The sequence below is a fragment of the Sorex araneus genome, chromosome 8 (genome assembly GCF_027595985.1).
Source record: "Sorex araneus isolate mSorAra2 chromosome 8, mSorAra2.pri, whole genome shotgun sequence".
Taxonomy (NCBI): domain Eukaryota; kingdom Metazoa; phylum Chordata; class Mammalia; order Eulipotyphla; family Soricidae; genus Sorex; species Sorex araneus.
This window is the reverse complement of record NC_073309.1, coordinates 51970100-51995811: the sequence shown is the minus strand read 5'-3', so window position 1 is coordinate 51995811 and position 25712 is coordinate 51970100. Positions and strand designations below refer to the sequence as shown.

The 25712-nt window shown below is 55.9% G+C and overlaps 1 protein-coding gene across 1 annotated transcript in view; it reads right to left on the bottom strand.

Moving 5' to 3' along the window:
• Positions 1-1449: 1449 nt before the first annotated feature.
• Positions 1450-25712, bottom strand: part of GRIN2D (glutamate ionotropic receptor NMDA type subunit 2D) — a 37176-nt gene continuing 12913 nt past the window's right edge. Inside the window, exons 5-13 of the mRNA XM_004619723.2 lie at positions 25284-25495; positions 24863-25031; positions 24073-24226; positions 22073-22198; positions 21652-21881; positions 19535-19695; positions 3461-3648; positions 3083-3315; positions 1450-2930 (exon numbers count right to left, since the gene is read on the bottom strand). Of these exons, the coding sequence (XP_004619780.2) occupies positions 1593-2930; positions 3083-3315; positions 3461-3648; positions 19535-19695; positions 21652-21881; positions 22073-22198; positions 24073-24226; positions 24863-25031; positions 25284-25495 (2811 nt within the window). The 3' untranslated portion in view covers positions 1450-1592. The remainder of the gene's footprint in view (positions 2931-3082; positions 3316-3460; positions 3649-19534; positions 19696-21651; positions 21882-22072; positions 22199-24072; positions 24227-24862; positions 25032-25283; positions 25496-25712) is intronic.

Genomic DNA, 25712 nt, shown 5'->3' with positions numbered 1-25712 from the left:
AGAAGGATTCCGAGGTCTTGGCTCCATGGTTGTTTTTTGTTGTTAGTTTTGGCTTTTGGGTCATACCCAGTGATGCTCAGGGATTACTCTTGGCTCTGCATTCAGGAATTCCTCCTGGTGGTGCTCAGGGAAACATATGGGATGCCAGGATTGAACCCAGGTCAGCCGCGTGCAAGGCAAACGCCCTACCCAGTACTATTGTTCCATCCCCATTGGCTCCATGTTTTAAGGTTCTCAAGCACCCCTGTCTTCCTGTGTCCTCTCTCAGTGTCCCCTTCTGGGTCTTTGTCTCCCTTCCCCCTCCAGGATCTCTGTTCTTACATGAATGCTCTTTCTGCCATCTTTCTTGCTGGGACTCCTCCCCATTCCGCTTTCTTCCAGAGAAATTTGGTTGTTGTTGGGGTCGGAGAAATATAATGTGTAAGGCTGACTGGATTCTATCCCCAGCATCCCATAGGGTCCCCTGAGCACCACAAGGAGTGATTTCTGAGCACTACCCGATGTGACCCAAAACCCAAACATAAATAGATAAATAGATATAAAGAAACTAGATTGTTTGTTTTTTGTTTTGGATGGTGGCGTACCTTAGAGGCAAAGACCTCACAGAACAGAGTAGACATAAAAACATGATTTATTCCAAACATTGCGATATGGAACAGGAGAGTGGGAAGGGTGGTCAGGTGGGTGGTGGACTCCCAGACCCTCTCCTCCACCCCCCAGCCCCAGACCCGGCTGGAGATCTGGGGAGAGGAGGCTTCTTGGGGGTCTGCTGGTTCATCACTGCCGGTCACAGATAAGGGTTGGTTTCAGAGAGAAAGTGGTTGGTGGCACCTGAGGCCCGGTAGTGAGTTTGACAGGGAAGTTTTGGCCAGATGACTGGGAGGGAGTGGGGGCCAGGGTGTCCAATGGGGTCGGGGGGACGGGGCTTCCGTTAGAGACGTGTCCGAGGTCCAGGTTGGTAAAAGCCATCTAGGGTGGGGGTCAGGGGGCGGTGTCACGGTTTGACGTCAAGGGTCACAGTCTGGTTGGGGCCCAGTCTGGGGTTTGGGTCACAGTTTGGGGTCGGGGGTCACAGTCTGGGGTCCAATAATCATTTTGGGGGGTCGGAAGTCACAGTCTGGGGTCAGGGGGTTTCTGTGTGGCGGGGCTTAGGTCTGGGGTCACAGTTTGGCGAACGCATCTCACAGTTTTGAGTCCCGATGGATGAGAAAGGTCTAAAAACGGGCTTCCCCGGAGGCGTGGCTGGGGCCGGGGAGCTGCACAGTGATGTGGGGCCGCGGGCCCTGGCGCGGTGGTGGGGCGCGGGCGTGGCGTGACCCCCCACCCCCCCGCCCCATCTGGTGACGTTAAAAAGCCCTTGTCGGGTTTTAGAAAAAAAAAAAAAAGAAGTCCAGTGGGCTGCGAGACCTCCGCCCTCTCCGCTCCTGGCCTGGGCGAGATGTGGGGGACCCCAGATCCCCCCAGCCGCTTCCAGGCGGGGCGTCGGGCGGGCTCCGTGCTTTTCCTTCCCCAACCCGCCGTGCGGGGGTCCTGTGCGGGACGCGCGCGCGCCCCCTCGGGTCGTGGCCTGCGCTGACCGAGGGGGGGCCGCGTCATACCTCGGACTCGAGACTGGAGAAGTGCGCCGAGCCCCGGCGGGTGCCCAGGTCCCCGCCCCGGTGCCTGCGATGCGAGGCGGAGGGCAGCGGCGGCCCCCCCCAGTGCGCGGCGTGCGGGCAGCGGCGCGCGTGGCGCGAGGGCCCGGTCAGGCGGCGCGCGGGCGCGGCGCGGGGACACGAACTCAGGTCCTCGAGCGAGCGCGAGGTGGGCGCGGGCGGCGGGAAGTCCCAGCCCCCCGCGGCCCGCCGGTGGCGATGGTGGTGCGGGGCGGCGGGCGCGCGGTGCGAGGCCCGGGGCCTGTGCGGGTGCGGCCGGGGACAGCCGCAGCGGGCGCGGCGGCGGGGCGGGGGTCCCGCGGCCCAGGGTGGCGGCGGCGGCGCCCACCAGCCGCCGTCCAGGCCGTCGTGCGAGCAGCTGAGGTGGCGCGGCGGCGGCAGCAGCTCCAGGCTGGCGCAGTGGCGGCAGTGCCAGGCGGCCGGGCCGCCGCGCGGGGGCAGGTAGTCCCAGCTGCCGGCCCGCCAGCCCCCCAGCTTGTCGACCGACCAGTAGCGGCCGGGGGGCGGCCCCAGGCGCTCCGCGTACGAGTAGGGGAAGTCGGCGAACCACCAGGGCTCCAGGCCCCCCAGCGACGCGCCGCCCAGGCTCTCCGAGTCCTCCGAGTCGGACGGCGACGGCTCGAGGTCCAGGTAGGGGCAGGGGGGCGGCGCGGCGCGGCGCGGCGGGGGCGCCGCCGGGGCGCCGCCGCCCGCGCCCCCCGCGCCCCCCGCGCCGGGCCCGAGCAGCGGCTGGCTCTCGGGGTCGGAGCGCGGCCAGCGCGCGGGCGCCGGCGGGCTCTCGTCCTCGAAGGCCAGGCGGCACAGCGGCGGCCCGATGGCCCCCGGCCCCCCGGGCCCGGGCCCGGCAGCGGCGGGGGGCGCGGGGGGCGATGGGAAGCCCGGGAAGGCGCCCCCGGGGGGCTCGGCCGGCTCCTTGTCGCGCACGATGGCGAAGTAGGAGGGCGGCGGCTTCTGCGGGGGCTGCGCGGCCGGCGGCGACAGCGGGCGACCCCCGGGCCCGCGCGGGGCCGCGCGGGCCTCGCCCACGCCCAGGCCCTGCGGCTCGATGGGGCCGTAGTAGCGGTGGAAGCCGTCGGCCAGGCCCGCGGCCCCCGGCGGCCCGGCCCCCTTGCTGCGGCGCCAGCGGTCCACAGCGGCGCGCTCGCGGGGCACGTAGGGCGCGGGGCCCGGCGCGGGCCGCCCGGGTGGGTAAGCCGGGCTGGGCAGCGGCTGCGGCGGCGGAGGGGGCTTGGCGGGCGGCGGGGCGGCCTCGGCACTGCAGCAGCTGTACATGCCCTGCGGGGTAGGGGTGGACAGCACGGGGTAAGCGCGGGCCGGCAGGAGGACCCCAGCCCACCCCCATTCCATCCCGCAGCATAGCGCCCGCAGATCGCTGCCCTCGGAAGCTGACCTGAACCCCACTGCCCGCGGCCGCCCGCTCCCCGTACCCGGGAGAAGGCCAGCAGGAAGTCCATGCGCTGTGTGGGTCCCAGGCAGTGGCGCAGGCGCCAGTACACCAGGTGCTCCCAAGCGAAGACCAGCAGGGAGAGGCCCATGGCTACCAGCAGCATGTAGAACACGCCCGCCATGTTGTCGATGTCCAGCTTGCTGCTCATCACCTCGATCTTGTCGTTGTGGCAGATCCCTGACAGCCACAGCCGCTCCAGCATCTCGATCTCATCTGCGGAGAGGGGGGGGAGGGCGGCGGGCCGGCACACCGGTCGGTCAAGCGCCGCCCGCAGGACCCTCTTCCCGGGTGTCCCGTCCAAGGGACGCCTGTCTACCCCGCTCCCAGCCTCCCCCGTCCCGGTCCCCGCGCGCCGCACCGTCCCCCAGGAACTGCAAGAGCGCCAGGTCGATGGGTCGCTTCCAGCGGGAACCTTTGTGCAGGGCGATGCCATAGCCAGTCGTGGCGAAGACCTTGCCCGAGCCGATGGTGACCAGCTTGCAGCCCTCATCCTTGCGGGCCATGTAATTCAGCACAGCCGCATCGTAGATGAAGGCATCCAGCTTCCTGCAGGGTGGAGCGGAGTGGGCGGGAGGGGCCAGGTCAGACCCACCATGTGCCCCTGACGCCTAGCTCAGAAGCCTGGACAGCCCTAACCTGCAGGTTCTGATTGCCGGGTGGGACGCTTGGAGTGATTCACTGCACCTTTCTGTGCCTCAGTTTCCGTCTGTGCCAGGGACACAGTCGCAGTCCCTTCCTTGCAGGGCTGCTGCAGAGCCAAGGTGGGCTGGCTCTGGTGCCCAGTGGGCGCTGAAGGCAGTTGGGACTGTTGGAAGGGGCCAGCATGGGGGCTGCACTCTCAGGCCACAACTCCCAAGAGGCACCTAAGCTCTGTATTCTGTGACCCCAAACCCAAAGAAAGGCTTTAAATTAGAGCCGCAGAGATAGTACAGGGACAAGTGCCTTGCCTTGCACTGCAGCCAATCAGGGGTCAATTCCCAGCACCACAGCATATGATCCCAAGCACCACCAGAGGTCACTCTTGAGCACTGACGACACCGCAGCGGCAGCCCCCACCCCCCTTTAAAATCTAAATTAGTAACACAATAGTCACTTTTTTTTCCCCTTCTGGATTTTTTTTTTTTTGCTTTTTTTCCACACCCAGAGATGCACAGGGATAACTCCTGGCTCATGCACTCAGGAATTAACTCCTGGTGGTATTCAGGGGACCATATGGGATGCTGGGAATCGAACCTGAGTCGGCCGCGTGCAAGCAAAAAACGCCCTACCCGCTGCGCTATCTCTCTGGCCCCATTTCTTCCTGGGTGTATGGGTGTTTCAGCACTTACTCCTGGTTCTAATCTCAGGGATCACACCTAGCTGACTTGGGGACCATATATGGTGCCCGGGATGGGATGGCAAACCCTGGTTGCTCACGTGCGAGGCAAGTGCCCTCCTCACTGTGCTATCTCACTGGTCCCAAGTAACTCTTGAGCCACCCCTCCCCCCATTAGTCCTTCCCACGGTTTATTTTATTATTTCATTCCTAAATAGGAGCCTCTTCAGCATTGCAGGGATGGAATCCAGGGCCTGTCCATGCAAGCCCTGGGTTCTGCCACTGAAGTCACACTCCCAGGCCCCCTCTCCCATTTAAATTACATTGCATTTGTGGCTGACGGACTGCACTCGGCTCTGTGTCAGTCTGGGTCAGAAGACCCTGGGTGCTGGAGATAGAACCTGAGTCAGCCACATGCAAAGCAAGTGCCTTAACCCAGTGATGCTCAGGAGCTACTACTGGCTCTGCCCTCAGTAGTTATTACTGGAAGCTGGGTCAGTAGCATGCAAGGCAGATACCTTCCCTGCTGTCCTATCATTCCGTTCCCATCCCCTTCCCATTTTAAAGAGGGGCTGGAAGCGCGCGCGTGCACACACACACACACACACACACAGGGAAGCACATGGGTCCTAAAATTACTGGTGGCCATGGAGGGTCTTGGCCACTTGCTAGATCCTGTCTAGACACTGGGTACGTTGGATCCCTCACTCTTATGAGCACATGGCTTGCCTGGGGCGCAGAACTCTCAGCCCTGCTGGGAAGTTTAGGGGATTTGCTCTCACTGCAGCTGCTTTGCAACCCAGGCTTTGGGTCCGTCCTTCTCAACTTTGCTTTTTATTTATTTGTTTGTTTATTTATTTATTGCTTTTTGGGTCACACCTGGCGATGCACAGGGGTTACTTCTGGCTCATGCATTCAGGAATTATTCCTGGTGGTGCTCGGGGGACCATATGGGATGCTGGGAATCGAACCCGGGTCGGCCTCGTGCAAGGCAAACGCACTACCTGCTGTGCTATTGCTCCAGCCCCTCAACTTTGCTTTTTAAAGGGATGGAGGGGTTGTGGGACTCCCAAACAGTACTCAGGAGGCCCCGGGTGTTCCATTGGTGCATCTCGGCCAGTGGTGTCAACAGTTTAGTTTCAGAGCCTGAGGAGGCTGTGCTTCCTGGGTCAGCCCCATAGCTCCACAGCCCCTGGGAAACCCTGTAGAACCCAGTATGGACCCCAGGGCACCCACATGCCATGCGTGCACTCCAGCGCTTTGAGGTGTCGCTGTGGCCCCCACCCTAACTCAGCTTTTGTGATCTGAAATGTGGAGTGGGAGGGGTCAGTGCAAAGGTTAAGGGTCCCACCTAGCGAAGCACTGCACGGCTCTCCTGCTGGGTTGGATCTGCACACACTCAAAACTGTGCTCATTGTTGGGGATGGCTCAGTGGCAAAGTGCTCACCTTACAAGCATGAGGCCGAGAGTTCAATAGCCAGCACCGCTGACATGTCTGAGCACCTCCCCCATGCACACTGCAAGACTGTGTCTAAGGGGCCGGAGTGATAGCACAGCGGGTAGGGCGTTTGCCTTGCATGCGGCCGACCTGGGTTCGATCCCCGGCATCCCATATGGTCCCCCAAGCACCGCCAGGAGTAATTCCTGAGTGAAAAGCCAGGAGTAACCCCTGTGCATTGCAGGGTGTGACCCAAAAAGCAAAAAAAAAAAAAAAAAAAAAAAAAAAAGACTGTGTCTAAGCACCTCTCTTTCATTTGCGGGAGGCACACCCAGCCGTGCCAGGGATAGAACCCGGGTCCACCATGTGCAAGGTAAACACCTTACCTGGTCCCGTGTTCTAGCACCTCAGCTGAAGATTGTGACCACAGATAGCACATGGGCAAGCTCTGCTACTGCAACCTAGTATGAGTGACCCCAGCGATGCTCAGGGGTTATTCCTGGCTCTGCACCCAGGAATGACTCCACCCAGGAGACCCTATGGGATGCTGGGATGCAACTCAGGTCAGCCAGGTGCAAGGCCAGCGCCCAACCAGCTGTACTATCTCTCCAGCCCCAGAAAACTCCATCCTTATTTTGGAAATTTCTTTTTGTTTTTATTTTGGTTTTTGGGTCACATCACACTGCTGAGGCTCAGGGCTGACTTCTGGCTCCATGCTTAGGGTTCATCTTGGCAGGGCTCAGGGTACCATATGGGGTGCCGGGGATCGAATCCAGGTCGGCCATGTACAAGACAAGTGTCCTACCTGCTGTGCTTTTTTTTTTTTTTTTTTGCTTTTTGGGTCACACCTGGCGATGATGCACAGGGGTCACTCCTGGCTCTGCACTCAGGAATTACCCCTGGTGGTGCTCAGGGGACCATATGAGATACTGGGAATTGAACCTGGGTCAGCCACATGCAAGGCAAACGCCCTACCTGCTGTGCTATCACTCCAGTCCCCCCCTCCACTGTGCTATTCCTCTGGCCCCTCCATTCCTTTTTTTCCATTTTGTTTTGGGGCCACACCTGGAGGTACTTGGGGCTTATCCTGGCTCTGCACTTAGGGATCACTCCTGGAGAGCCGGGGGAGTACCCTATGGGGTGCCGAGGGTTGAAGCCGGGTCGGCTGTGTGCAAGGCAGGCACCCTGCCCGCTGTATGATGGCTCTGGCCTGAAAATTCCACCCTTGCAGAGAGATGTCACCATGGTCAGCAGCCTCAAGGCTAACGCAGGCTTCCCTGACCGACTGCTGAGGGCAATCAAGTATAAAGTGGGAGACGCGGACGGATATGTCTGACAAAGAACTAAAGTACTGGAGAGATCATTCCAGGCTTGCTTGAGCGCCTGCTGGTGCCCCAGCACCTTTGACTCCCAACCCTAACCCCGAGGGAGAGATTCCGGCCCTTTCCTCCATGGAGGAGGGAATGAATTTAGGCATGCTTGCACGCCTCTGAACCTCCTTATCATAGGAGTTGGCATTTCAGGGAGAATGGGGTTCCGCTCTGGTTTTCATCTTTGTTCCACTCTAAATGAGGCATTCATCAACACAGGGCTTTGGAGCTAGAGCTGCAGGTAGGTGCTGCTAGGTAGGGCATTTGCCTTGCATGCAGTTACAGTGACAAAGCTGTTCATGATTGGGCTTCAGCCATACAATGTGCCAACACCCATCTCTTCCCCAGTGAACTGTTTTTGTTTTTGTTTTTTGCTTTTTGGGTGACACCTGGCGATGCACAGGGGTTATTCCTGGCTCTGCACTCAGGAACCACTCCTGGTGGTGCTCAGGGGACCATATGGGATGCTGGGAATCGAACCCGGGTCAGCCGAGTGCAAGTCAAACGCCCTCCCCACTGTGCTATGGCTCTGGCTCCTTTACTTGTGTACATTTCCCACCACCAGTGTCCCCAGTTTACCTTCTGCCACCAACCCACAAACAGTCTGCCACCAACCCCCAAACAGTGGCAAGCACTTTTCTTCGCTCTTTCTCTGTCTCTCTCTCTGGCACTATGATTTGCAGTACATGTACTGAAGGGTTATTATGTCTATCCCTTTACCTCCTTTCAGCACTCTGTTCTTATCCAGAGTGATCATACCCGTCAGTCACTGTCTAGTGGTCCCTTCTGTGTCTTAACAGCCCTCCATCCCTCCCCTGTGGCAAGGTTCCAGCCATGGACCAGTTCTCCTGACCCCCAGGAAAGATCCCTGAATATAGAGCTAGGAGTGTGGCCCAAAAGCCAAAAAGAAAAGAGAGCCACATGCACAAATAGGTGTGACCTGATGAAGAAGATTAAAGAATAAGGATACTTGGAATTTCCCAATGGAAATGGCCCAACGCAAGGAATGTGCCTGTCTTACATGTGTGAACCCCTGGGTCAACCCCTGGCACAACAAAAAGAAAGAAAGAAAGAAAGAAAGTCCAGACAGATCACCTGCTGTTAAACTGAGTCGGCAGCTCTTGTCATATGATCACCAGCTGCCACTTCCGAGAGGTTTACCACTCACCCCAAATGAGTATCTGAATACCCAGAATTCCTGGATGTCCCACAGTGCCTCTAATAAGAAAGCTAGAAACAGAGCAGATAGGGGCAAGGGCAGGGGATGTGGCTCAAATGGTGAGGCCTGGGTCCCACCTCAGACACCATCACCACCATCACTGCAACAAGAAGACCCAATACAGGGGCTGGAGCAATAGAACAGTGGGTAGGGGGTTTGCCTTGCACGTGACCGACCCGGGTTCGATTCCCAGCATCCCACATAGTCCCCTGAGCACTGCCAGAAGTGATTCCTGTGTGCAAAGCCAGAGGTAACACCTGAGCATCACCGGGTGTGACCCAAAAACTAAAAAAATAAGACCAATACAGAGTGTAAGGGTGGAGTGATAGCTCAGCGGTTGGGCGTTCGCCTTTCACTTGGCCAACCCGAGTTTGATTCCTCCACCCCTCTCAGAGAGCCCGGCAAGCTACCCCTGCGTATTGGATATGCCAAAAACAGTAACAATAAGTATCTCAATGAGAGACATTACTGGTGCCTGCTCGAACAAATCGATGAGCAATGGGATGACAGTGACAGTGACAATACAGGGTGGCAGGATGGGTGCTGGATCACCCTACACCTGAAATCCAACTATGAATCATTTTGGAAATGAAGGTTCCTTAATAAAAAAAAACTGGAAAAGAAAGACACAAAAGGAATAGAAAGGGCTGGGGAGATAATCTGGGAGTTAAGGTGCTTGCCGTGGATGTGGGATGTGGCCCCCTAAAAAGCAAAACTAAACCAAATTAGGAGGGGGTGGGGACTCGAAAAAAACATTATGCAGAGAGAAGAAAAGTAAAAAACCAAACCACGGTCCAATTCCCATTAATAACCTTGGAGAAACAAAGCCAGATACTATTTTGAATTGTGAATAAGAAATCATGAAATAGGGCCCTACAGAATGATTCTGCACAGCTTATAAAATATTATAAAAATAGAATTCTTAGAAATTAAAAATACACTAGCAGAAACAGCCAGCTTCACAAAAGGGTGGAGGATAATACTAAAAATCAACAGCAGCAGAGCAGAAAGATCAAGGGATGAATGAGGAAGAGGCAAAGACTGGAGGAAAGAAATGTCCAGGAAGGCCCGCACCAGACCGGTGAGTTCCAGAGAGAAAGGTGGGGTGGGGAGGCGTGCAGGAGGTGGAAATGGTGACAGGAAGACCAGGGGGCAGAAGGACAGTGCAACGGGCTAAGCACAGGCTCTGTGAGCTGGAGGCTCAGGCTTGGTCCCCAGCACGGCCAGGTCCCTGGAGCACCACTGGGAGGAGCCCTGGAGCACTAGCAGGTGTGGCCCAAAACAAAAAGGAAAGGAAAGGAAGGAAGGAAGGAAGGAAGGAAGGAAGGAAGGAAGGAAGGAAGGAAGGAAGGAAGGAAAGGAAAGGAGGGAGAGGGAGGGAAGGAGAGAAAGGGGAAACGCAGGAAATGAGGGAAATATGGAAACAGAGGAAAGGGAAGAAGGGAGAAAGGAAGGAGGGAAGGAAGGCGGGGAGAAAGGAAGGGATGAGGAAGGGAGGGAGGAGGAGAAAAGAGAAAGAGAAAAAGAGGGAAAGATGGAAGCAAAGAGAAATGAGGGAGGGAGGGAGGGAGACACGGAGGGAAGGAAGGGGAAGGAAGGAAGGAGGGAAGGAAGGAAGGAAAGGAGAGAAGGAAGGAAGGAAGGAAGGAAGGAAGGAAGGAAGGAAGGAAGGAAGGAAGGAAGGAAGGAAGGAAGGAAGGAAGGAAGGAAAGGAGAGAAGGAAGGAAGGAAGGAAGGAAGGAAGGAAGGAAGGAAGGAAGGAAGGAAGGGAAGGAGGGAAGAAGGAAGGGAGGAAGGGAGGGAGGGAGAGAGGGAGGGAGGGAGGGAGGAAGGAAGGGAGGGAGGAAGGGAGGAAGGAAGGAAGGGAGGGAGGAAGGGAGGAAGGAAGGAAGGGAGGGAGTGGAGGGAGGATGGGAGGGAGGAAGTAGAATGTCCCAGAATGAACATAGTGAGGGTATCTTGCAAGTCCCAGCACAGAACCTATGGGGACAAGATTGCTGGGAAATGAGCTGAGAGAGGACAGGGAGGAAGAGAATTGGCCACACACAAGGTCAACAGATAGAATCTTGCATTTTCTCAACAGAGATTTTGGAATTGAGAAGAAAACAGAATGATGCCTTAAAAATTCTGGAGAAAGCCTAGGGCCAGAGAGATAGTAGAGCAGGGAGGGTGCTTGCCTTGCACATGACTGACCCAGGTTCAATCCCCGGCATCCCATAGGGTCCCCGAGCACCGCCAAGAGTGATTCCAAAATGCAGAGCCAGGGTAACCCCTAAGCACCACCAGTTTTGTCCCCAAAACCAGAAAAGAAAAGAAAATTCTGGAGAAGGATCAGAACAGTACAGTGGGCAAGGTACTTGCCTTGCATGCATCTGACCCAGGTTTGGTTCCCCAACACTACATATGGTCCCCCAAGCAACCGTCAGAAGTGATTCCTGAGTGTTGAGATAGTAGTAAGCCCTGAGCACCACTTGATGTAGCCCAATAACAAAAACTACATAATAAGGAGCAGAGTGATAATACAGTGGGTGGGGGTTTGCTTTGCATATGGCTGACTGGGGTTGAGTCGTGGTACCCCATATGATCCCCCACGCTTCACCAGGATTGATCTCTGAGCATAAAGACAGGATTTAACGCTGAGCACTGCCAAGTATGGCCCCAAAACCAAGCTAAAAATAAAATGATGGGGATGATTTAAAGGGCCAGAGCACATGCTTTGCAGGTGGGAGTCTAAAGTTTGATCCTTGGCATCACATGGTCCCCCCAAGGATCTTTAGGAATGAGTCCCTCAGCATTGCCAGGCATGGCCCTCCCCCAAAATGAGAGATAAGTAAAAATGAAATACTGGAGGGAAACAAAACTTCTGTCCTGAATTTTATACCCAGCCAGACACACCACCCACCGGGTCTTGATGGACCATTAAGAATGAGAATGGAAAAAAAAAAAAAAGAATGAGAATGGGGGCTGGAGCGATAGCACAGCGGGTAGGGCGTTTGCCTTGCACATGGCTGACCCCAGTTTGATTCCCAGCATCCCATATGGTCCCCTGAGCACCACCAGGAGTAGTTCCTGAGTGCAGAGCCAGGAGTAACCCCTATGCATCGCTGGGTGTGACCTGAAAAGAAAAAAAAAAAAAAGCTAGGGGCTAGAGTGATAGCACAGCGGGTAGGGCATTTGCCTTGCACACAGCCGACCTGGATTCAATTTCCAGCATCCCATATGGTCCCGAGCACCGCCAAGAGTTAATTCCTGAGTACATGAGCCAGGAGTAACTCCTGTGCATTGCTTGGTGTGACCCAAAAAGCAAAAATAATAATAATAATAATAATAATAATAATAATGAAAATGTATGGTGGGGGGGTGGTTGGAGGGTGCTTGCACAAGGCTGATCCAGGTTCGATCTCTAGCTCGCCATATGGTCCCCTGAGCCACCAGGAGAGATCCCTAAGTGCAGAGATAGGAGTAAGCCCCGAGCACCATGAGGTGTGGCCCCCAAATTTTAAAAAAGTGTTTTTTAGGGAAGGAGAGATGACTATTCAGCTGGCTAGAATGCAGAGGTAGTACAAACCTACCAACCGAAAAATGAATTGGAACCCGCAAAGCACCAAGAAAATTCAGCCGCTAGGCAAGTTCAAGGGAATAAATGACGATCACTGAGTTCAGGAAAAACAAAGAATTGTGTGGGAGGAGAAAGTAGCCAGTGGCTTCCTGGGTGCCTCACACGTGGGCGCGTTTACTGTCATAACATGGAAACACGGCATCAGTGTGAGAAGCGGAAGACACTGAGTCCCAGCTGAGTCTGGGACAAGTGAGAGTCTGGAAGTAAAACACGTGAGAGGTTCTCAAGCAAGCAAATGAGACAAAGACAGTGGTCGCTGGGGGCTGGGGGGAAACCATGTTTTTTCAGGGAATAATCTTGGGGGACTGAGGGTATGACTCAGGGGTATAGCACCTGCTCACGTGTGTGAGGCTGGGGCCCTGATCCCTGGCACCCCTGCCCTCCCCCCACAGTCTTACTCACACACACTGTTTTATTGGGGGGTGGAGCTGAGCCTAACCTGCGGGTGCTCAGGGCTCTCCCTGCTGGTAGTGCTGCGGGGACCCCCTGAAGTCCCGGGGATCGAACCCAGGTTGGCTGCATGCAAGGCAAGTGCCTTTACTTTCCCCCAGCTCTCTCCAGCCCCAGCAGCAGGAAACGAGAGCAAGAGGTAACACCAAGGTGCTAGAGGGGGAGTCCACTGTGCTGTGCGTGGATCCGCACACAGGAGGCCAGGGTTCAAGCCTCCAAACACAAGGTCTCCTGAATACCGCTGGGAGTGACTCCCGAGCACAGAGCCAGGAATAGCCCTGAACACTGCACAGTGTGCCCCTCAAGCAAAAGAGAGATAACAGAGAGACAAAAAGGGGGGTATCCTTTGTGAGTCCCTACTACTTCCAGGACAGGACCCAGGGCTGTGATTCTGGGTTTCTTGCTGCCCCCGTGAGGTCACGAACGTGGTGGCTGGGCTTCTGGGCTCAGTCACACAGCCAGGTTGAAATCCCTTCCCCATATCTATGCATTCTTGTGTCATGTACACATGTGTTACATTAGCATACACGACTGCCACACACATCTACATACATATGCACACTCATGTCGCTTGTGGGGGGGGGTAATCTTCCCAAGAATTGCTCAGGCGGGGGTCGGAGTGATAATACAACAGTGAGGGTGTTTGCTTTGCATGCGGCCCACCCGCGGTTCATCCTGCATCCCATACTGTCCCCCGAGCACCACCAGGAGTTAATTTCTGAGTGCAGAGCCAGGAGTAACGCATGTGCATCGCCGGGTGTGACACAAAAAGACTAAAAAAAAAAAGAAAAGAAAGAAAGAATTGTTCAGATGACTTGGGGGCTGCTGCTGATTCTCAACCCAAGGCTGGCATGTCAGCGCTGAGGCCTAAGGAGATGCTGCAGCCTCCAGGGTTGTTCCCGCCAGTGCTCAGGGGACCACGTGGTGCAGGCCAGGCCTCTACTATCCCTTTGCCACTATGTTTTTTGTTGGCTTATTTTGGCTTTTTGGGAGGCCACAGTGGCTGTGCTCAGCGCTCACTCCTGCTCTGCACTCAGGAACTACTCCTGGCGGTGCTCGGGGAGCCTATGGGATGCTGTGGGTGGAGCCTGGGTTGGATGTGTGCAAAGCAAATGCCCTCCTGACTGTACCATGTTTCCGACCTCTCTGCTTATCTATACATCACACGTGTATCCACATGTGACCATGCCACACATACAACACCACACATAAATTTGTATGCATATGTCCACACACTGTATACAGATACCCAGTTGGTGTCAGGGTGACCTGTGATGTCACACTAAGACAGAAGTTCCCTGTGGTAGATAGCCCAGAGGCTCCGTGAGGAGAGCCTGTCACTGGGGCAGCATCTCTGACTGAAGGGACAGGGACACGAGGGCGGTCTCCTCTGCTGCCCCCTCTCACTCTGCCCCAAACTCAGCCACAGGGAGATCCAAGGAGATCTAGAGACTCAGGAACCCTGAGTGTCTGCAGTCTTGTCAGCTGAACTCAGGGATCTGACACCAGGGTATGTGGGGCTCCCCATGCAGTTGCAGCGGGTGCATTCCCAGAAGCCTTCCTGGAGGAGAGGGCTGAGGACAGTCCCTCAGCAGGAAATGAGGAAACAAGGGAGATGAGTCAGCAGGCCAGGAGATGCTCATGGGGGGTTAAGAAAGAGAGAACCCAGGGGCTGGGGTGTGGGGCCATCTCAGAAACTCAGTGCTCAGGAGTAACCCCTGGTGGGGCCTGGACGTGGGTCTGTCGCATGCCCGTACTCTCTCTCCCTTGCCAACCAGTTCCTTTTCCTGCCCTTGGTGATGGGTCCAGAGCTTGGACTGCATGTTCCAAGGTGCCTCCCCTCCCCAAGCTCCACCTCGCAGGGCATGGGTGCCTTGGCGCGCTTTTAGGGAGGAGGGGGTCCAATTCTGACCATCAGGGTTTGGAGCTGGGGAGTCACACTCAGAGGCTCTGGACCAGGGAATTTAAGCCGATGAAGAGTAGCCTGGAGCCAGCGTGACCTGGAGAAACTCCCCCCCTCCCGGGGGTCTGCAGAATTCTTTGAAAGGAGCATAGGCCCAACGTAGAGAGAGAATGGGCGAAATTGTCTGCCATAGAGGAAGGGGGAGAGCTGGGATGAGGGGGAGGGATACTGGGGATATTGGTGGTGGAAAATGTGCACTGGTGGAGGGATGGGTGTTGATCATTGTAAGACTGAAATTCAAACATGAAAGGTTTGTAACTATCTCACTGTGATTCAATAAAAAGAAAGAAAGAGGGGCTGGAGTGATAGCACAGCAGGTAGGGCGTTTGCCTTGTACACGGGAGACCCAGGTTCGATTCCCAGCATCCCATATGGTCCCCTGAGCATTGCCAGGGGTAATTCCTGAGTGCAGAGCCAGGAGTGACCCCTGAGCATCGCTGGGTGTGACCCCCCAAAAAAGCAAAAACAAAAAGAAAAAGAAAAGAAAGAAAAGAAAGAAAAAGGAAGAAAGGAAGAAAGAAAGAAAGAAAGAAAGAAAGAAAGAAAGAAAGAAAGAAAGAAAGAAAGAAAGAAAGAAAGAAAGAAAGAAAGAAAGAAAGAAAGAAGCATAGCCTGGAGACACTATTTTTTTGTTGTTGTTTATTTTTGGGCCACACCTGGTCATGCTCAGGAATCATTTCTGGTGGGCTTGGGGGACCATATGGGATGCCAGGGATTGAACCCTGGTCAGTCGTGTACAAGGCATGCCCTGCTCACTGTCCTATTTCCCCAGTCCCAGGTGGAGGCAGTCTTTTTTTTCTTTTTGGGTCACACCCGGCGATGCACAGGTGCACAGGGGTTACTCCTGGCTCATGCACTCAGGAATTACTCCTGGAGGTGCTCAGGGGACCATATGGGATGCTGGGAATCGAATCCAGGTCGGCTGTGTGTAAGGCAAATGCCCTACCCGCTGTGCTATCACTCTAGCCCCTAGCAAACGCCGTATCCTCTGTCCTATCGCTCCAGCACCCGTGGAGGCAGTCTTATAGAGAGCTAGCCTGGTTTTGGAGTTGGGGCCATCCTAGTGATGCTCAGGGCTTACTCTATGCTCAGGGATCACTCCTGGCAGTGCTCTGGGGACCACATGGGGTTCTGGAGAGAGAAGCTGGGTCAGATGTGCACAAGGCAAATACTCTCCCTACTGTACTATTGCTCTAGCCCCCTACAGAGCTGCCTTTTTTTTTTTTTTTTTGCTTTTTGGGTCACACCCGGCGATACACTGGGGTCACTCCTGGCTCTGCACTCAGGAATTACCCCTGGCGGTGCTCAGGGAACCATATGGGATGCTGGGAATCGAACCCGGGTCGGGCCGCGTGCAAGGCAAACGCCCTACCCGCTGTGCCATCTCTCCAGCCCCCAGAGCTGCCTTTTTTTTTTAAAAAAAAGATTTTATTTTCTTTTTGGGTTATACTTGGTGATGTCCAGCATTTACACTCTCCACTGTGCTATCACTCCACCTTCTAGAGACGTCTTAAGGAGGAGGGGAACCCGAGATGACATCTGGGGGTGGGAAGACAATGGAAGGGATGTGGAGTGGGAGTGGAAGGAGCACAACGCGCTGGAATGATAGCACAGTGGGTAGAGTGTTCGCCTTGCACGCAGCTGACCCGGGTTCGATTCCTCTGCCCCTCTCAGAGAGCCCGGCAAGCTACCAAGAATATCTCGCCTGCACGGCAGAGCCTGGCAAGTTATCCACGGCGTATTCACTATGCCAAAAACAGTAACAAGTCTCAAAATGGAGACGTTACTGGTGCCCACTCGAGCAAATCGATGAGCAACGGGATGACAGTGACAGTGACTTCTAGCAACAGACAGCAGTGACCCAATAAAACAATAGAGAGAGGATATGTCTGGGGGGTTGTCCCTGACACTCAAAGCCCTGGGTGGCAGAAAAAGGTGTATATCGAAGGGATCTCTGAAGAGAAGGGGAGCAGAGGAGTGAGGAAGCTGTAGTTGGATGGAGAGACACCTCCCAGGGCGAGAAGCTGATGCCAGGGACTTTCCAGGCAGCACCATTTGTCTCTGTGCCCACTCCCCTGCCCATGGGAGACTCAAGGCAATGTGGTCTCAGAGCTTCGGGGCAGAGCCTAAAACAGCAGAGGTGTAGAACCTATGTATGTATGGATGGATGGACGGAGGATGGACAGACAGATGAATGGATGGATAAACAGAAGGATGGATGGATGAGTGGATGGATGGATGGACAGGTGGACAGATGAATATATGTTTGAGTGGATGGATGGATGGTAGAGGGAGGGATGGACAGATAGATGGATGGATGGATGAATGAATGAATAGATGTATGTTTGTATGAATGTGTGAGTGGATGGATGTATGAGTGGGGAGTGAATGGATAGATGAATGATGGATGAACAGAGCGATGGATGGACAATTAAACCTTTCTCCCTGTTCTTTGTGTCCATGATTCTATAAATGCAATATGCACTGAGGTCTATTTGGATAAGGGGGCACCACTCTGGTCCCCAAGTTTTTGCAAACTCCCTACCCCTCCCCTAACCCAGGCAGACAAGTCTTTGGGGGCCCAGAGTTCACATCCCCCTTGGAGATTATTATCTGGGAACCAGTAGTAGACAGAGAAATGACCGCCCCCCCCCCCAAATACTGCACCCTAATGCCTGGAATTTGTGGTCACATGATTCACAGAGCAAATGTGAGTAAATGAAGGAACTGGAGATGGGCAGATGACACAGGGTTACCCATGTGGCCTGGGCCACCCCCTGCGTGCTCAGGGGCTACTGTGCTCAGTGTGAGGGACCATGTGTTGCCAGCATCCTGCATGTAGAGCTCATGCTCCAACCTTCTGAGCCCCCTCCCCTGCCCACATCCTTGAAAGAGGAGGGGACACCATGAGGGCAGAGTCTGTGTGATTCCAGGCCCAGGAATACGGGCAGCTGGAACAGATGGGGAAAAAAAAGCCAATTTGGGAGGGGAAAACAGAGTCGGGTCCTCTCAGCTAACTGTCAGCTCAGTTTCTGAGCCTCCTGCCTTCTGAACTGAGTGCCTTGATGTTTGTCAGTGTAATTATCTCAGCAGGAAATCCAATGCATTGGTGACTCCACCTTTTTTTTTTTCTTTTTGGGTCACATGCAGCAATGCTCAGGGTTACTCCTGCCTCTGCACTCAGGAATCACTCCAGTTGGTGCTTGGGGGCCCTTATGGGATACTGGGGATCGAACTTGGGTAGGCCGTGTGCAAGGCAAACACCCTCCCTGCTGTACTATCAATCCACCCTCCCACCTCCAACTTTGTTTTATTGGAGGGGGATGGATTCTGGGCCATGCCTGGCTCCTGTGCTCAGGAATCACTCCTGGCAGGGCACAGGGGATCCTATGGCGAACGAGGGCTTGAACCCCGGTCAGCCACGTGCAAGGCCAGCACCTTAGCCACTGTACTAACTCTCTCTTCAGCCTCCTGGAGACTTGATCTACTTTTGTTTTGTGACCACTCACTCAGCAGATCTCAGGGCTGACTCCTGGCTCTGGGCTCAGGGATCACTTCTACTGGGCTTGGGGGACCAAGTAGGGTAGGGGACCTGGGGACTGAGCCAAGCCCAGATTAGCTGTGTGCAAGGCAAGTGCTCTCTACTCACGGCACTTTCTCTCCGACTCAGACGCCATGCTGCTCTCCACATCTACATGGCCTTTTCCTTTCCTTTTTTTTTTTTTTTGCTTTTTGGGTCACACCCAGCGGTGCACAGGGGTTACTCCTGGCTTTGCACTCAGGAATTACTCCTGGCAGTGCTCAGGGGTGCTGGGATTTGAACCCGGGTTGGCTGGGTGCAAGGCAAAATGCCCTACCCGCTGTGCTATCGCTCCAGCCCCCCTTTCCTTTTTCTCTGGTTTCTGCGCCACAGCCAGCACAGCCAGTGCTCAAGGGACCAGGCAGCGCTGGGGATTGAACCTGGGGCTCCCCTAAGCAAAGCATGCACACAGCCCTTTGGACATCTCCCCTGCCAGTTCGATGTCTGGAACCATGTGATCTCCCGAGTGCCACAGGGAGCAGCCCTGGAGGCCCTGAGCACCACCCGCTGCGACTAAGAGCTGAGCCCCTGAGCACTGTATGGGGTCATCCTGCCCATCCACCATAATTCTGGGCCAGAGAGGTAGCTGGAAGGGCTGGCATATTCCCTCGGCCCTGGGCTCTATCCTCAGTGAGGCAGGAGCCCATGTCACACAGTCCCAGCATGGCCGGGCAGAGCGCCGCCGGGCCTGTGCAGTACCACAGGCCAAACTGTTAGGCTAGCACTATTGAGGGTTACCACAATAAGTGACCTCCACACCTCCCGCTAAGACCCCCCATGATCCAAGTGCTAATTCTAAGAGTTCAACACTAATAACCAGCATAATAGCAGCAAACCCCTGTGAAGGGCCTAGGCAGGAACTGCCAATCAATGGGAATTACAATAAACAATGTAGAAAATGATATTAATGAATCTTATAACTTTACAAGGTGGGTCTCCTTATAAACCTCATTTTATGTTTGTGTTTTTTTTTTTTTTTTTGCTTTTTGGGTCACACCCAGCAATGCACAGGGGTTACTCTTGGCTCTGCACTCAGGAATTACCCCTGGCGGTGCTCAGGGGACCATATGGGATGCTGGGAATCGAACCCAGGTTGGCTGTGTGCAAGGCAAACACCCTACCTGCTGTGCTATCACTCCAGTCCCAAAACCTCATTTTATGGAGGAGGAAATGGAGGTTCAGAGAGCTTGAATCACTTGCCCAAGGTCACACAGCCAAGAAGGTGCAGAGCCAGGATTTGAACTCAGACATTCTGGCCCTGGAATTGGCAGGGGCCTTTTTCCTGTCCCAACATAATCACAAGGCCCCCAACTCCTGGAAGATGGGGTCCACTGTCACCTTCACCACCTCTCCCCTCCCAGCTGCCACCCCCAATTGCTGCCCTCTGAGGCTGAGGCAATAACCTGGGGTGCCTCACCGCGGACCTGCAGGGTCCCCCCCACCCCCCCACCATCCCCCCGGCCCACATCTGCGCTGACCCTGCCTTGAGCTGTGTGAGCGCCTCCTCAACGCGGGGCTGGTTGTAGCGAACCATGTAGCTGTGCATGTCGGGGTAGTTGCTGCGGATGTTCTTCTCCGTGGACCCGTTGGGCACCGTCCCAAACTTCAGGGGCGGGTATTGCTCCTGGGGCCGCTGGAACTGGGGCAGAACAGGGGGGAATCAGGAGGGGGGCCCTCCCCTTGCCGTCCATGAGCATCCATGCAGAGGATGTGTTCTGCCCACCCAATTGCTCCATTCTGGGGAGGCCCACCAGGGGTGGATGCCCTGGTCCGTAAGGATCTGCCAGTCAGCTGTGGAATTCACGTTTCTGTCTACCAGCTCCATAGCTCTTTATTTATTTGTTTGTTTGTTTGGCTTTCTGGGTCACACCCAGCAATGATCAGGGGTTACTCCTGGCTTTGCACTCAGGAATTACTCCTGGCGGTGCCCAGGGGACTCTGTGGGATGCCGGGGATCAAACCCATGTTGGCGGCATGCAAGGCAAATGCCCTCCCTGCTGTCCTATCACTCTGGTCCCCAGCAGCTCTTTATTTTTATATTTTTGGCTTTTTGGGTCCTAGCTGGTGATGCTCAGGGGTTACTCCTGGCTCTGCACTCAAGAATTACTACTCCTGCTAGTGCTCAGGGGACTGTATGGGATGTTGGGGATCAAACCCATGTCGGCCTCATGCAAAGCAAATGCTTTCCCCTCTGTACTATCCCCAGCAGCTCTTTAGACATCTGTGCCCAAATGTGTATGCAGATGCCCTGGTGGACATTATCAGGAGTAATCTTGAACCATGAAACACCCAGCATGGCTCAATCACGGTCCACTCAGCACAGAGGCCCCATACTGACTGCCGCGCTCAGTCGGAGTCCAGGGCCCCCCACTATCCCAGCCACTACTCCTTCATAAACGGGGTCCCAGGAGATTCCAAGGCTGCTAATGCAGTTTGGGGGGCAGGGGGACACATGACCCCTCCAGCAAGAGTTCCCCATTTTAGCAGCAGATAGAGCCAGAGAGGTGTGTGCTGCTGCCGGGGGCAAGCGCATATACGATGGAGAGAAAAATTTGGTCAAAGCTTGTTCGCCCTCATTATGTAAGATGCAAATATTTTCCTATGCTGTTTTGTCCCAATCCATTAAAAAAAAAAGTAAATAAATAAATGCTTGCTGCAATACAGAGAATTGGTTTCTCCTCCTGGCAAGCGTGCCTGACACCCAACTAACCCTTTCCATCTCAGCATCCTTTTCATCTGCTCCACAGACCACCAGTTCCAGAAAGAACTTTAATGCAGGAGAAGGGAAGAACAGAGATGACGAGTGCGGGAGTTTAGCTCAATGAGAGAGAATGATTATTTGGGGGAGAGGGGGTTGGAGGGGCTTGGTCCACACCCAACTGTGCTCAGGGATCACTCCTGGTGGTGCTCAGGGAAACATGGGGTGTCGGGGACAGAACCCCGGTCAGCTGATTGCCAGAAAGCACCTACACAGATGTATTATCTCTCTCTGGCTTTGGCAGAATGACTTTATGTTGATTGAACCTAATAACATAGAAATTTGGGTCTGAATTTTGCATGTCGCAGTTTTAAATTTAATTCTAGGGTGGGGGTGGGGGAGATTTGCTGACTCATCTCTCTTGCATTGTACAAGAGAATTGGTGTGCACTGGATTAGCAATTGCAGATATTAGTACTTCATCCCGGACTGGAGCAATAGCACAGCGGGTAGGGTGTTTGCCTTGCATGTGGCCGACCCGGGTTCGATTCTTCCGTCCCTGGCAAGCTACTGAGAGTATCCCCCTGCATGGCAGAGCCTGGCAAGCTACCCGTGGCGTATTCGATATGCCAAAAACAGTAACAACAAGTCTCACAATGGAGACGTTACTGGTGCCCGCTCGAGCAAATCGATGAACAATAGAACAACAATGCTACAGTCCTTTATCCAAGTTTTTGCCAAGCGCCAGCCTCAGGGGCAGGTTTAAATAGTTCCGGGAGTGATATACTCCACCCTCTGCCACTACAGTCTGTTACACAGCTCTGAATCTCCTTCTGGGACGATACCCCTGTCCCCCCAAGTTCAGCTATTTCCCGGCCTATCCCAGCCACCCACACACCTTTCGGTCACTGAGCCCAGATACTGTGTCCACATACTCCTCCTGGATCATGAAGGCAGCCAGGTTGGCTGTGTAGCTGGCGAGGAAGATGACGGCGAAGAAGGCCCACACCAGTACCATGATTTTGCTCGTGGTACCTCGCGGGTTCTCCACGGGCACCGAGTTATTGAACACCAGGGCCCAGAGCAGCCAGATGGACTTCCCGATGGTGAAGGTCGAGCCGCCAGGGCCTGCAGGGGGCCAGGAGGGGGACATGGAGCCCAGTTCTTGCCTGCTCAAGGCAGTTCCAGCTAGAACTAAAATTCCCAGTGGCCCCTCAGACTGTTGCCGCCTCGGGTGAACAGAACTCTACCCCAGGGGCTGATGGGAGTGTAGTTCTAGCTGCAGTCCCGGGGCTTCTAAGGGAGGGCAGGGGACTCACGTTTGCCCGTGGCCAGGCTGCGGTTGTAGCCCACGGGGCTGAGGTACTCGAAGATGAAAACAGTGACGGCGACCACGGTGAGGCACATGACGAACATCATCACCCACACGGCAGGGCTGTAGGGCTCTGGGCGGGGTGGGGGGGAGAGGGGTGTGCGTGTGGTCCCGGCTCAGCCAGCCAAGCAAAGGGTTGGGGGTGCAGGGCGCAGACAGGGCAAGGAGGCGTGGCCCAGATCTAGCGCAGGGCTACTCTGCCCCCTTCATAGGACAGCCCTGTGAAGGGGAGGGCCACCCAAATATGCCTCCCCTCCAGATGCAGGGTGCCCCACTCCGCCTGACAACAAGCTCCAGGCTCCCCCACTTGGGAGTTGCCATCCTCAGCCCAGTCTCTGTTCTCTCATCTCCTTTCTCCCCATCCATGCAGCTCAGGCCTTGTCCTCTCCCCGGGGCCAGCTCCCTCCCAGAACACCCCATCCTAGCTCCCAACAGCCCCCCCCCCCAGAGGACAGAGTTTCTCCCCCTCAGCCAGGCTCCTGCCCTCCTCCTTAGCTTGGTGCCTCTCAACGGAGATCAGCGAAGTAGCATAGGGGCGAAGGCACTTGCCTTGCATCCCAGTTCAATTCCTGGCACCGCATATGGTCCCCAGGCCACTGCTGGGAGTGACCCTGAGCACAGAGACGGGAGCATTCCTGGGGACCAGTAGGTGTGGCCCCATCCCACCCTCCTAAAGAGGGAGGCTCCACACCTGGCTGTGTTCAGGGCTTACTGTTCACTCTTTGCTCAGGGATTACTCCTGGTAGTGCAGTACTCTCTACCATATGGGGTACCAGGGATCAAACCTGGGTCAGCTACATGCAAGGCAAGTGTCCTGCCCACTGTACTATCTCTTTGGCCCCCCAAACCCAGCTTTCCTACTGAAATCTGGGCCCCCCTGAGTCTGACCCTCTCCGTCTTTACCTGCACCCTGTCTCTTACCCACCCTCTCCTCCAGTCTTACAGACCTGGTATGTTTCTTTGGTTTGGGGCCACCCCTGGCTGTGTGTTTAGGGATCACTCCTGGGTGGTGCTCAGGAGAACATATGGGGTGCCAGGGACTGAGCTAGGTTTGTCACATGCAAGGTAAGCACCTCACCAGCTCTACTATCGCTCTGGCCCCAGACCGCATCATTCCAGAAACACTCCAGGCCTCTCTCATATTAGGGCTCTTTGATGCTCCAACCAGTTCTCACAGAGCTGGGGTACATTGGCAGAGGCGAATCCACCAACCCCGCCTCCCCACCACTACTTCTGTCTTAACTTTCTTTTAAAAAAAAATTGTGGGGGCCACACTGGGTAATGCTCAGGTGTTACTCCTGGCTCTGCACTCAGGAATCACTCCTGGCAGTGCTTGGGGGGACCCTATGTGTTGCTGGGGGTCGAACCTAGGTTTGCCATGTGCAAGGCAAGTGCCCTCCCCACTGTGCTACTGCGCTGGTCCTCTGCCTTCATTTCTGAGTCCTGCCAAGGCCCCCTGGATTTCTGTCCCCACAGATCAGGGAGGTCTGGGAGCTGCGCGTGGGTGGACAAGCCAGTTCCTGCCTCTATCCATCTCCAATCTTATCCGGATAGAACCTAAGTTTGTATTTGATGGTGTAGGGGATGGAGCCCAGGGCTGCAACCCCAGTCCTAGCCCTTGCCCCCATCCCAGCTCTTGCATTAATACTTATTTATGGCCAGGGAAAGGCCAGATGTTGTAGGCTAAACCAGTTAGCATGCTGAGCACCAGAAGTTTTCTGCGATTCAGACTTGCTTAGCTTCACAGTAAAATTGCCTTTGGTGGGGGAAATGATGTCTCCCATTTTGCAGACTGGGAAACAGACGGGGAAGGGATGTTCCCTCACTAAGGCCAGCCCCCAGGTCCAGGCCATGCTAGGGAAGGAGCTCCGGTTTTCTGACCCTAGGACCCCGGGGGTCTCCCTGCAGACAGCGGTCCCCTGCCTTGGCGACCCGAGTCCAGCTCACCGAGGAAGGCCGAGGGCGACACGGTGCCGTTGCTGCGTGCCACCATCACACTGATGCCGGTCTCCACGAAGGGTACGGAGAAGTCTACGATCTCCGACCGTTCCTCATTGATGGTGAGGGAGCCGATGGCCATGTCGGCGCGCTGGTAGAACACCTGCGTGAGGGCGAGGCACAGGTAAGGGCACCGCGGCGCCCCCCCCCCCCCCCCGCCCCGCCGCACACAGAGGAGGAGGGCGACGGGACCGCGGGACAGAAGTGGGAGAGCCGAGCGCGGCCTGTGCAGGAGAGAACTGAGGAACAGGAATGGGAAGAGCTGGGGGTTCCCAACCCTGCATCCCCCAATTCGCTCAGAAGTCTTGCGCCCGGGGACCCGCCCCTCCTAGTCCCACCTCCTCTGCCCCGCGCCAATTCCTGGCCCCGCCCCTCCAAACCCAGTCCTTCCTTCAGCCCTCTCTAAGACTCCCAACCTCTAGGGCCCCGGGGTCCATTCCCTACCACACCCTCTGTCCCGCCCCTAACGCACCGGGCCTGGGCATGATCCTGTCCCTAGGCCCCGCCCCTCCGCGTAAGACCCGCCTTGCAACTACAGGCTCCGCCCCTCCGTCAGGGCACGCCCCCACCCCAGGGCCCTGCCCGGCCCGGTCCCCCTCTCCCCGCCACCCACACTGCTCCCGGGCCAGCCCCCAGGTGCAGGCCCCCCTCCCGCCCTAACCCTCCACAGGGTCCCGCCTCCAAGGCCCCCCTCCCCCCCTCCCCCGACTGTGCGACACCTGGTTGGGCCTGGCCTAACCTCCCCGATCATGCCGTTCCAGACGCCATCGATCTTCTTCCCGTGCTTCCCGTTGGTGACCAGGTAGAGGTCATAGCTGAAGCCAATGGTGTGCGCCAGCCGTTTCAGAATGTCGATGCAGAAGCCCTTGCAGCACCGCTTCTCTGGGCGGGGGGCATCTGGCGGGGGGCTGCGGGGAGTGGGGCGGTTTGGAGACACTGGGGACACCCCCGCCTTGGGCTCTCCCCAGAGATGAGTGTGTGGTTGCTACTGAAACTTTGGTGAGCACTTTCTGGGGAAACTGAGGCTCGGAGGCTGGTTCTGATCACCAGGCAAGAGAGCTCTCTGGGCTCCCAAGGGAGCAGGGGGGCTGGTGCCGGGACTACGGGCTTGCAGGGAGAGGGGGGTTTGAAGCTGAAATTCCAGGGTCCCTGGCTGTCACCTGTGGGTGCGGTTGAGCTGGCTGCGGCAGGGGACAGAGTCCCGGATGCAAGTGCCACTGATGGGGTCGGCGGGCTCCACGATGACAAAGGGCCGCTCCTCTAGTGTGGCTACCATGAGGTGCTGTGTGTCGTCCACCGGCTGCAAGAAGCGGCCGTAGCGGGACCACAGCGGGTACTTGAGGCGGAGTGTCTGCTGCTCCCAGCTGCCCACCTTGTCCAAGAGAAGGGAATCCGGCTCTCTGGGGGCACCTTCCAGCGAGCCCCTCAGGCCCCACCATTTTCAGAGTTGGCGCTCCAAGCTTCTCCCTCACACCCAGGAGTCAGGGCATCTCCCTTCATCCCAGAGGGCCCAGATGCCCTTTGGGACCCAGGGGCCTAGCTAGGCCTTCTTCCCCCAGCACTTAAGTAAGGGTCTGGGCTCCCCAGTC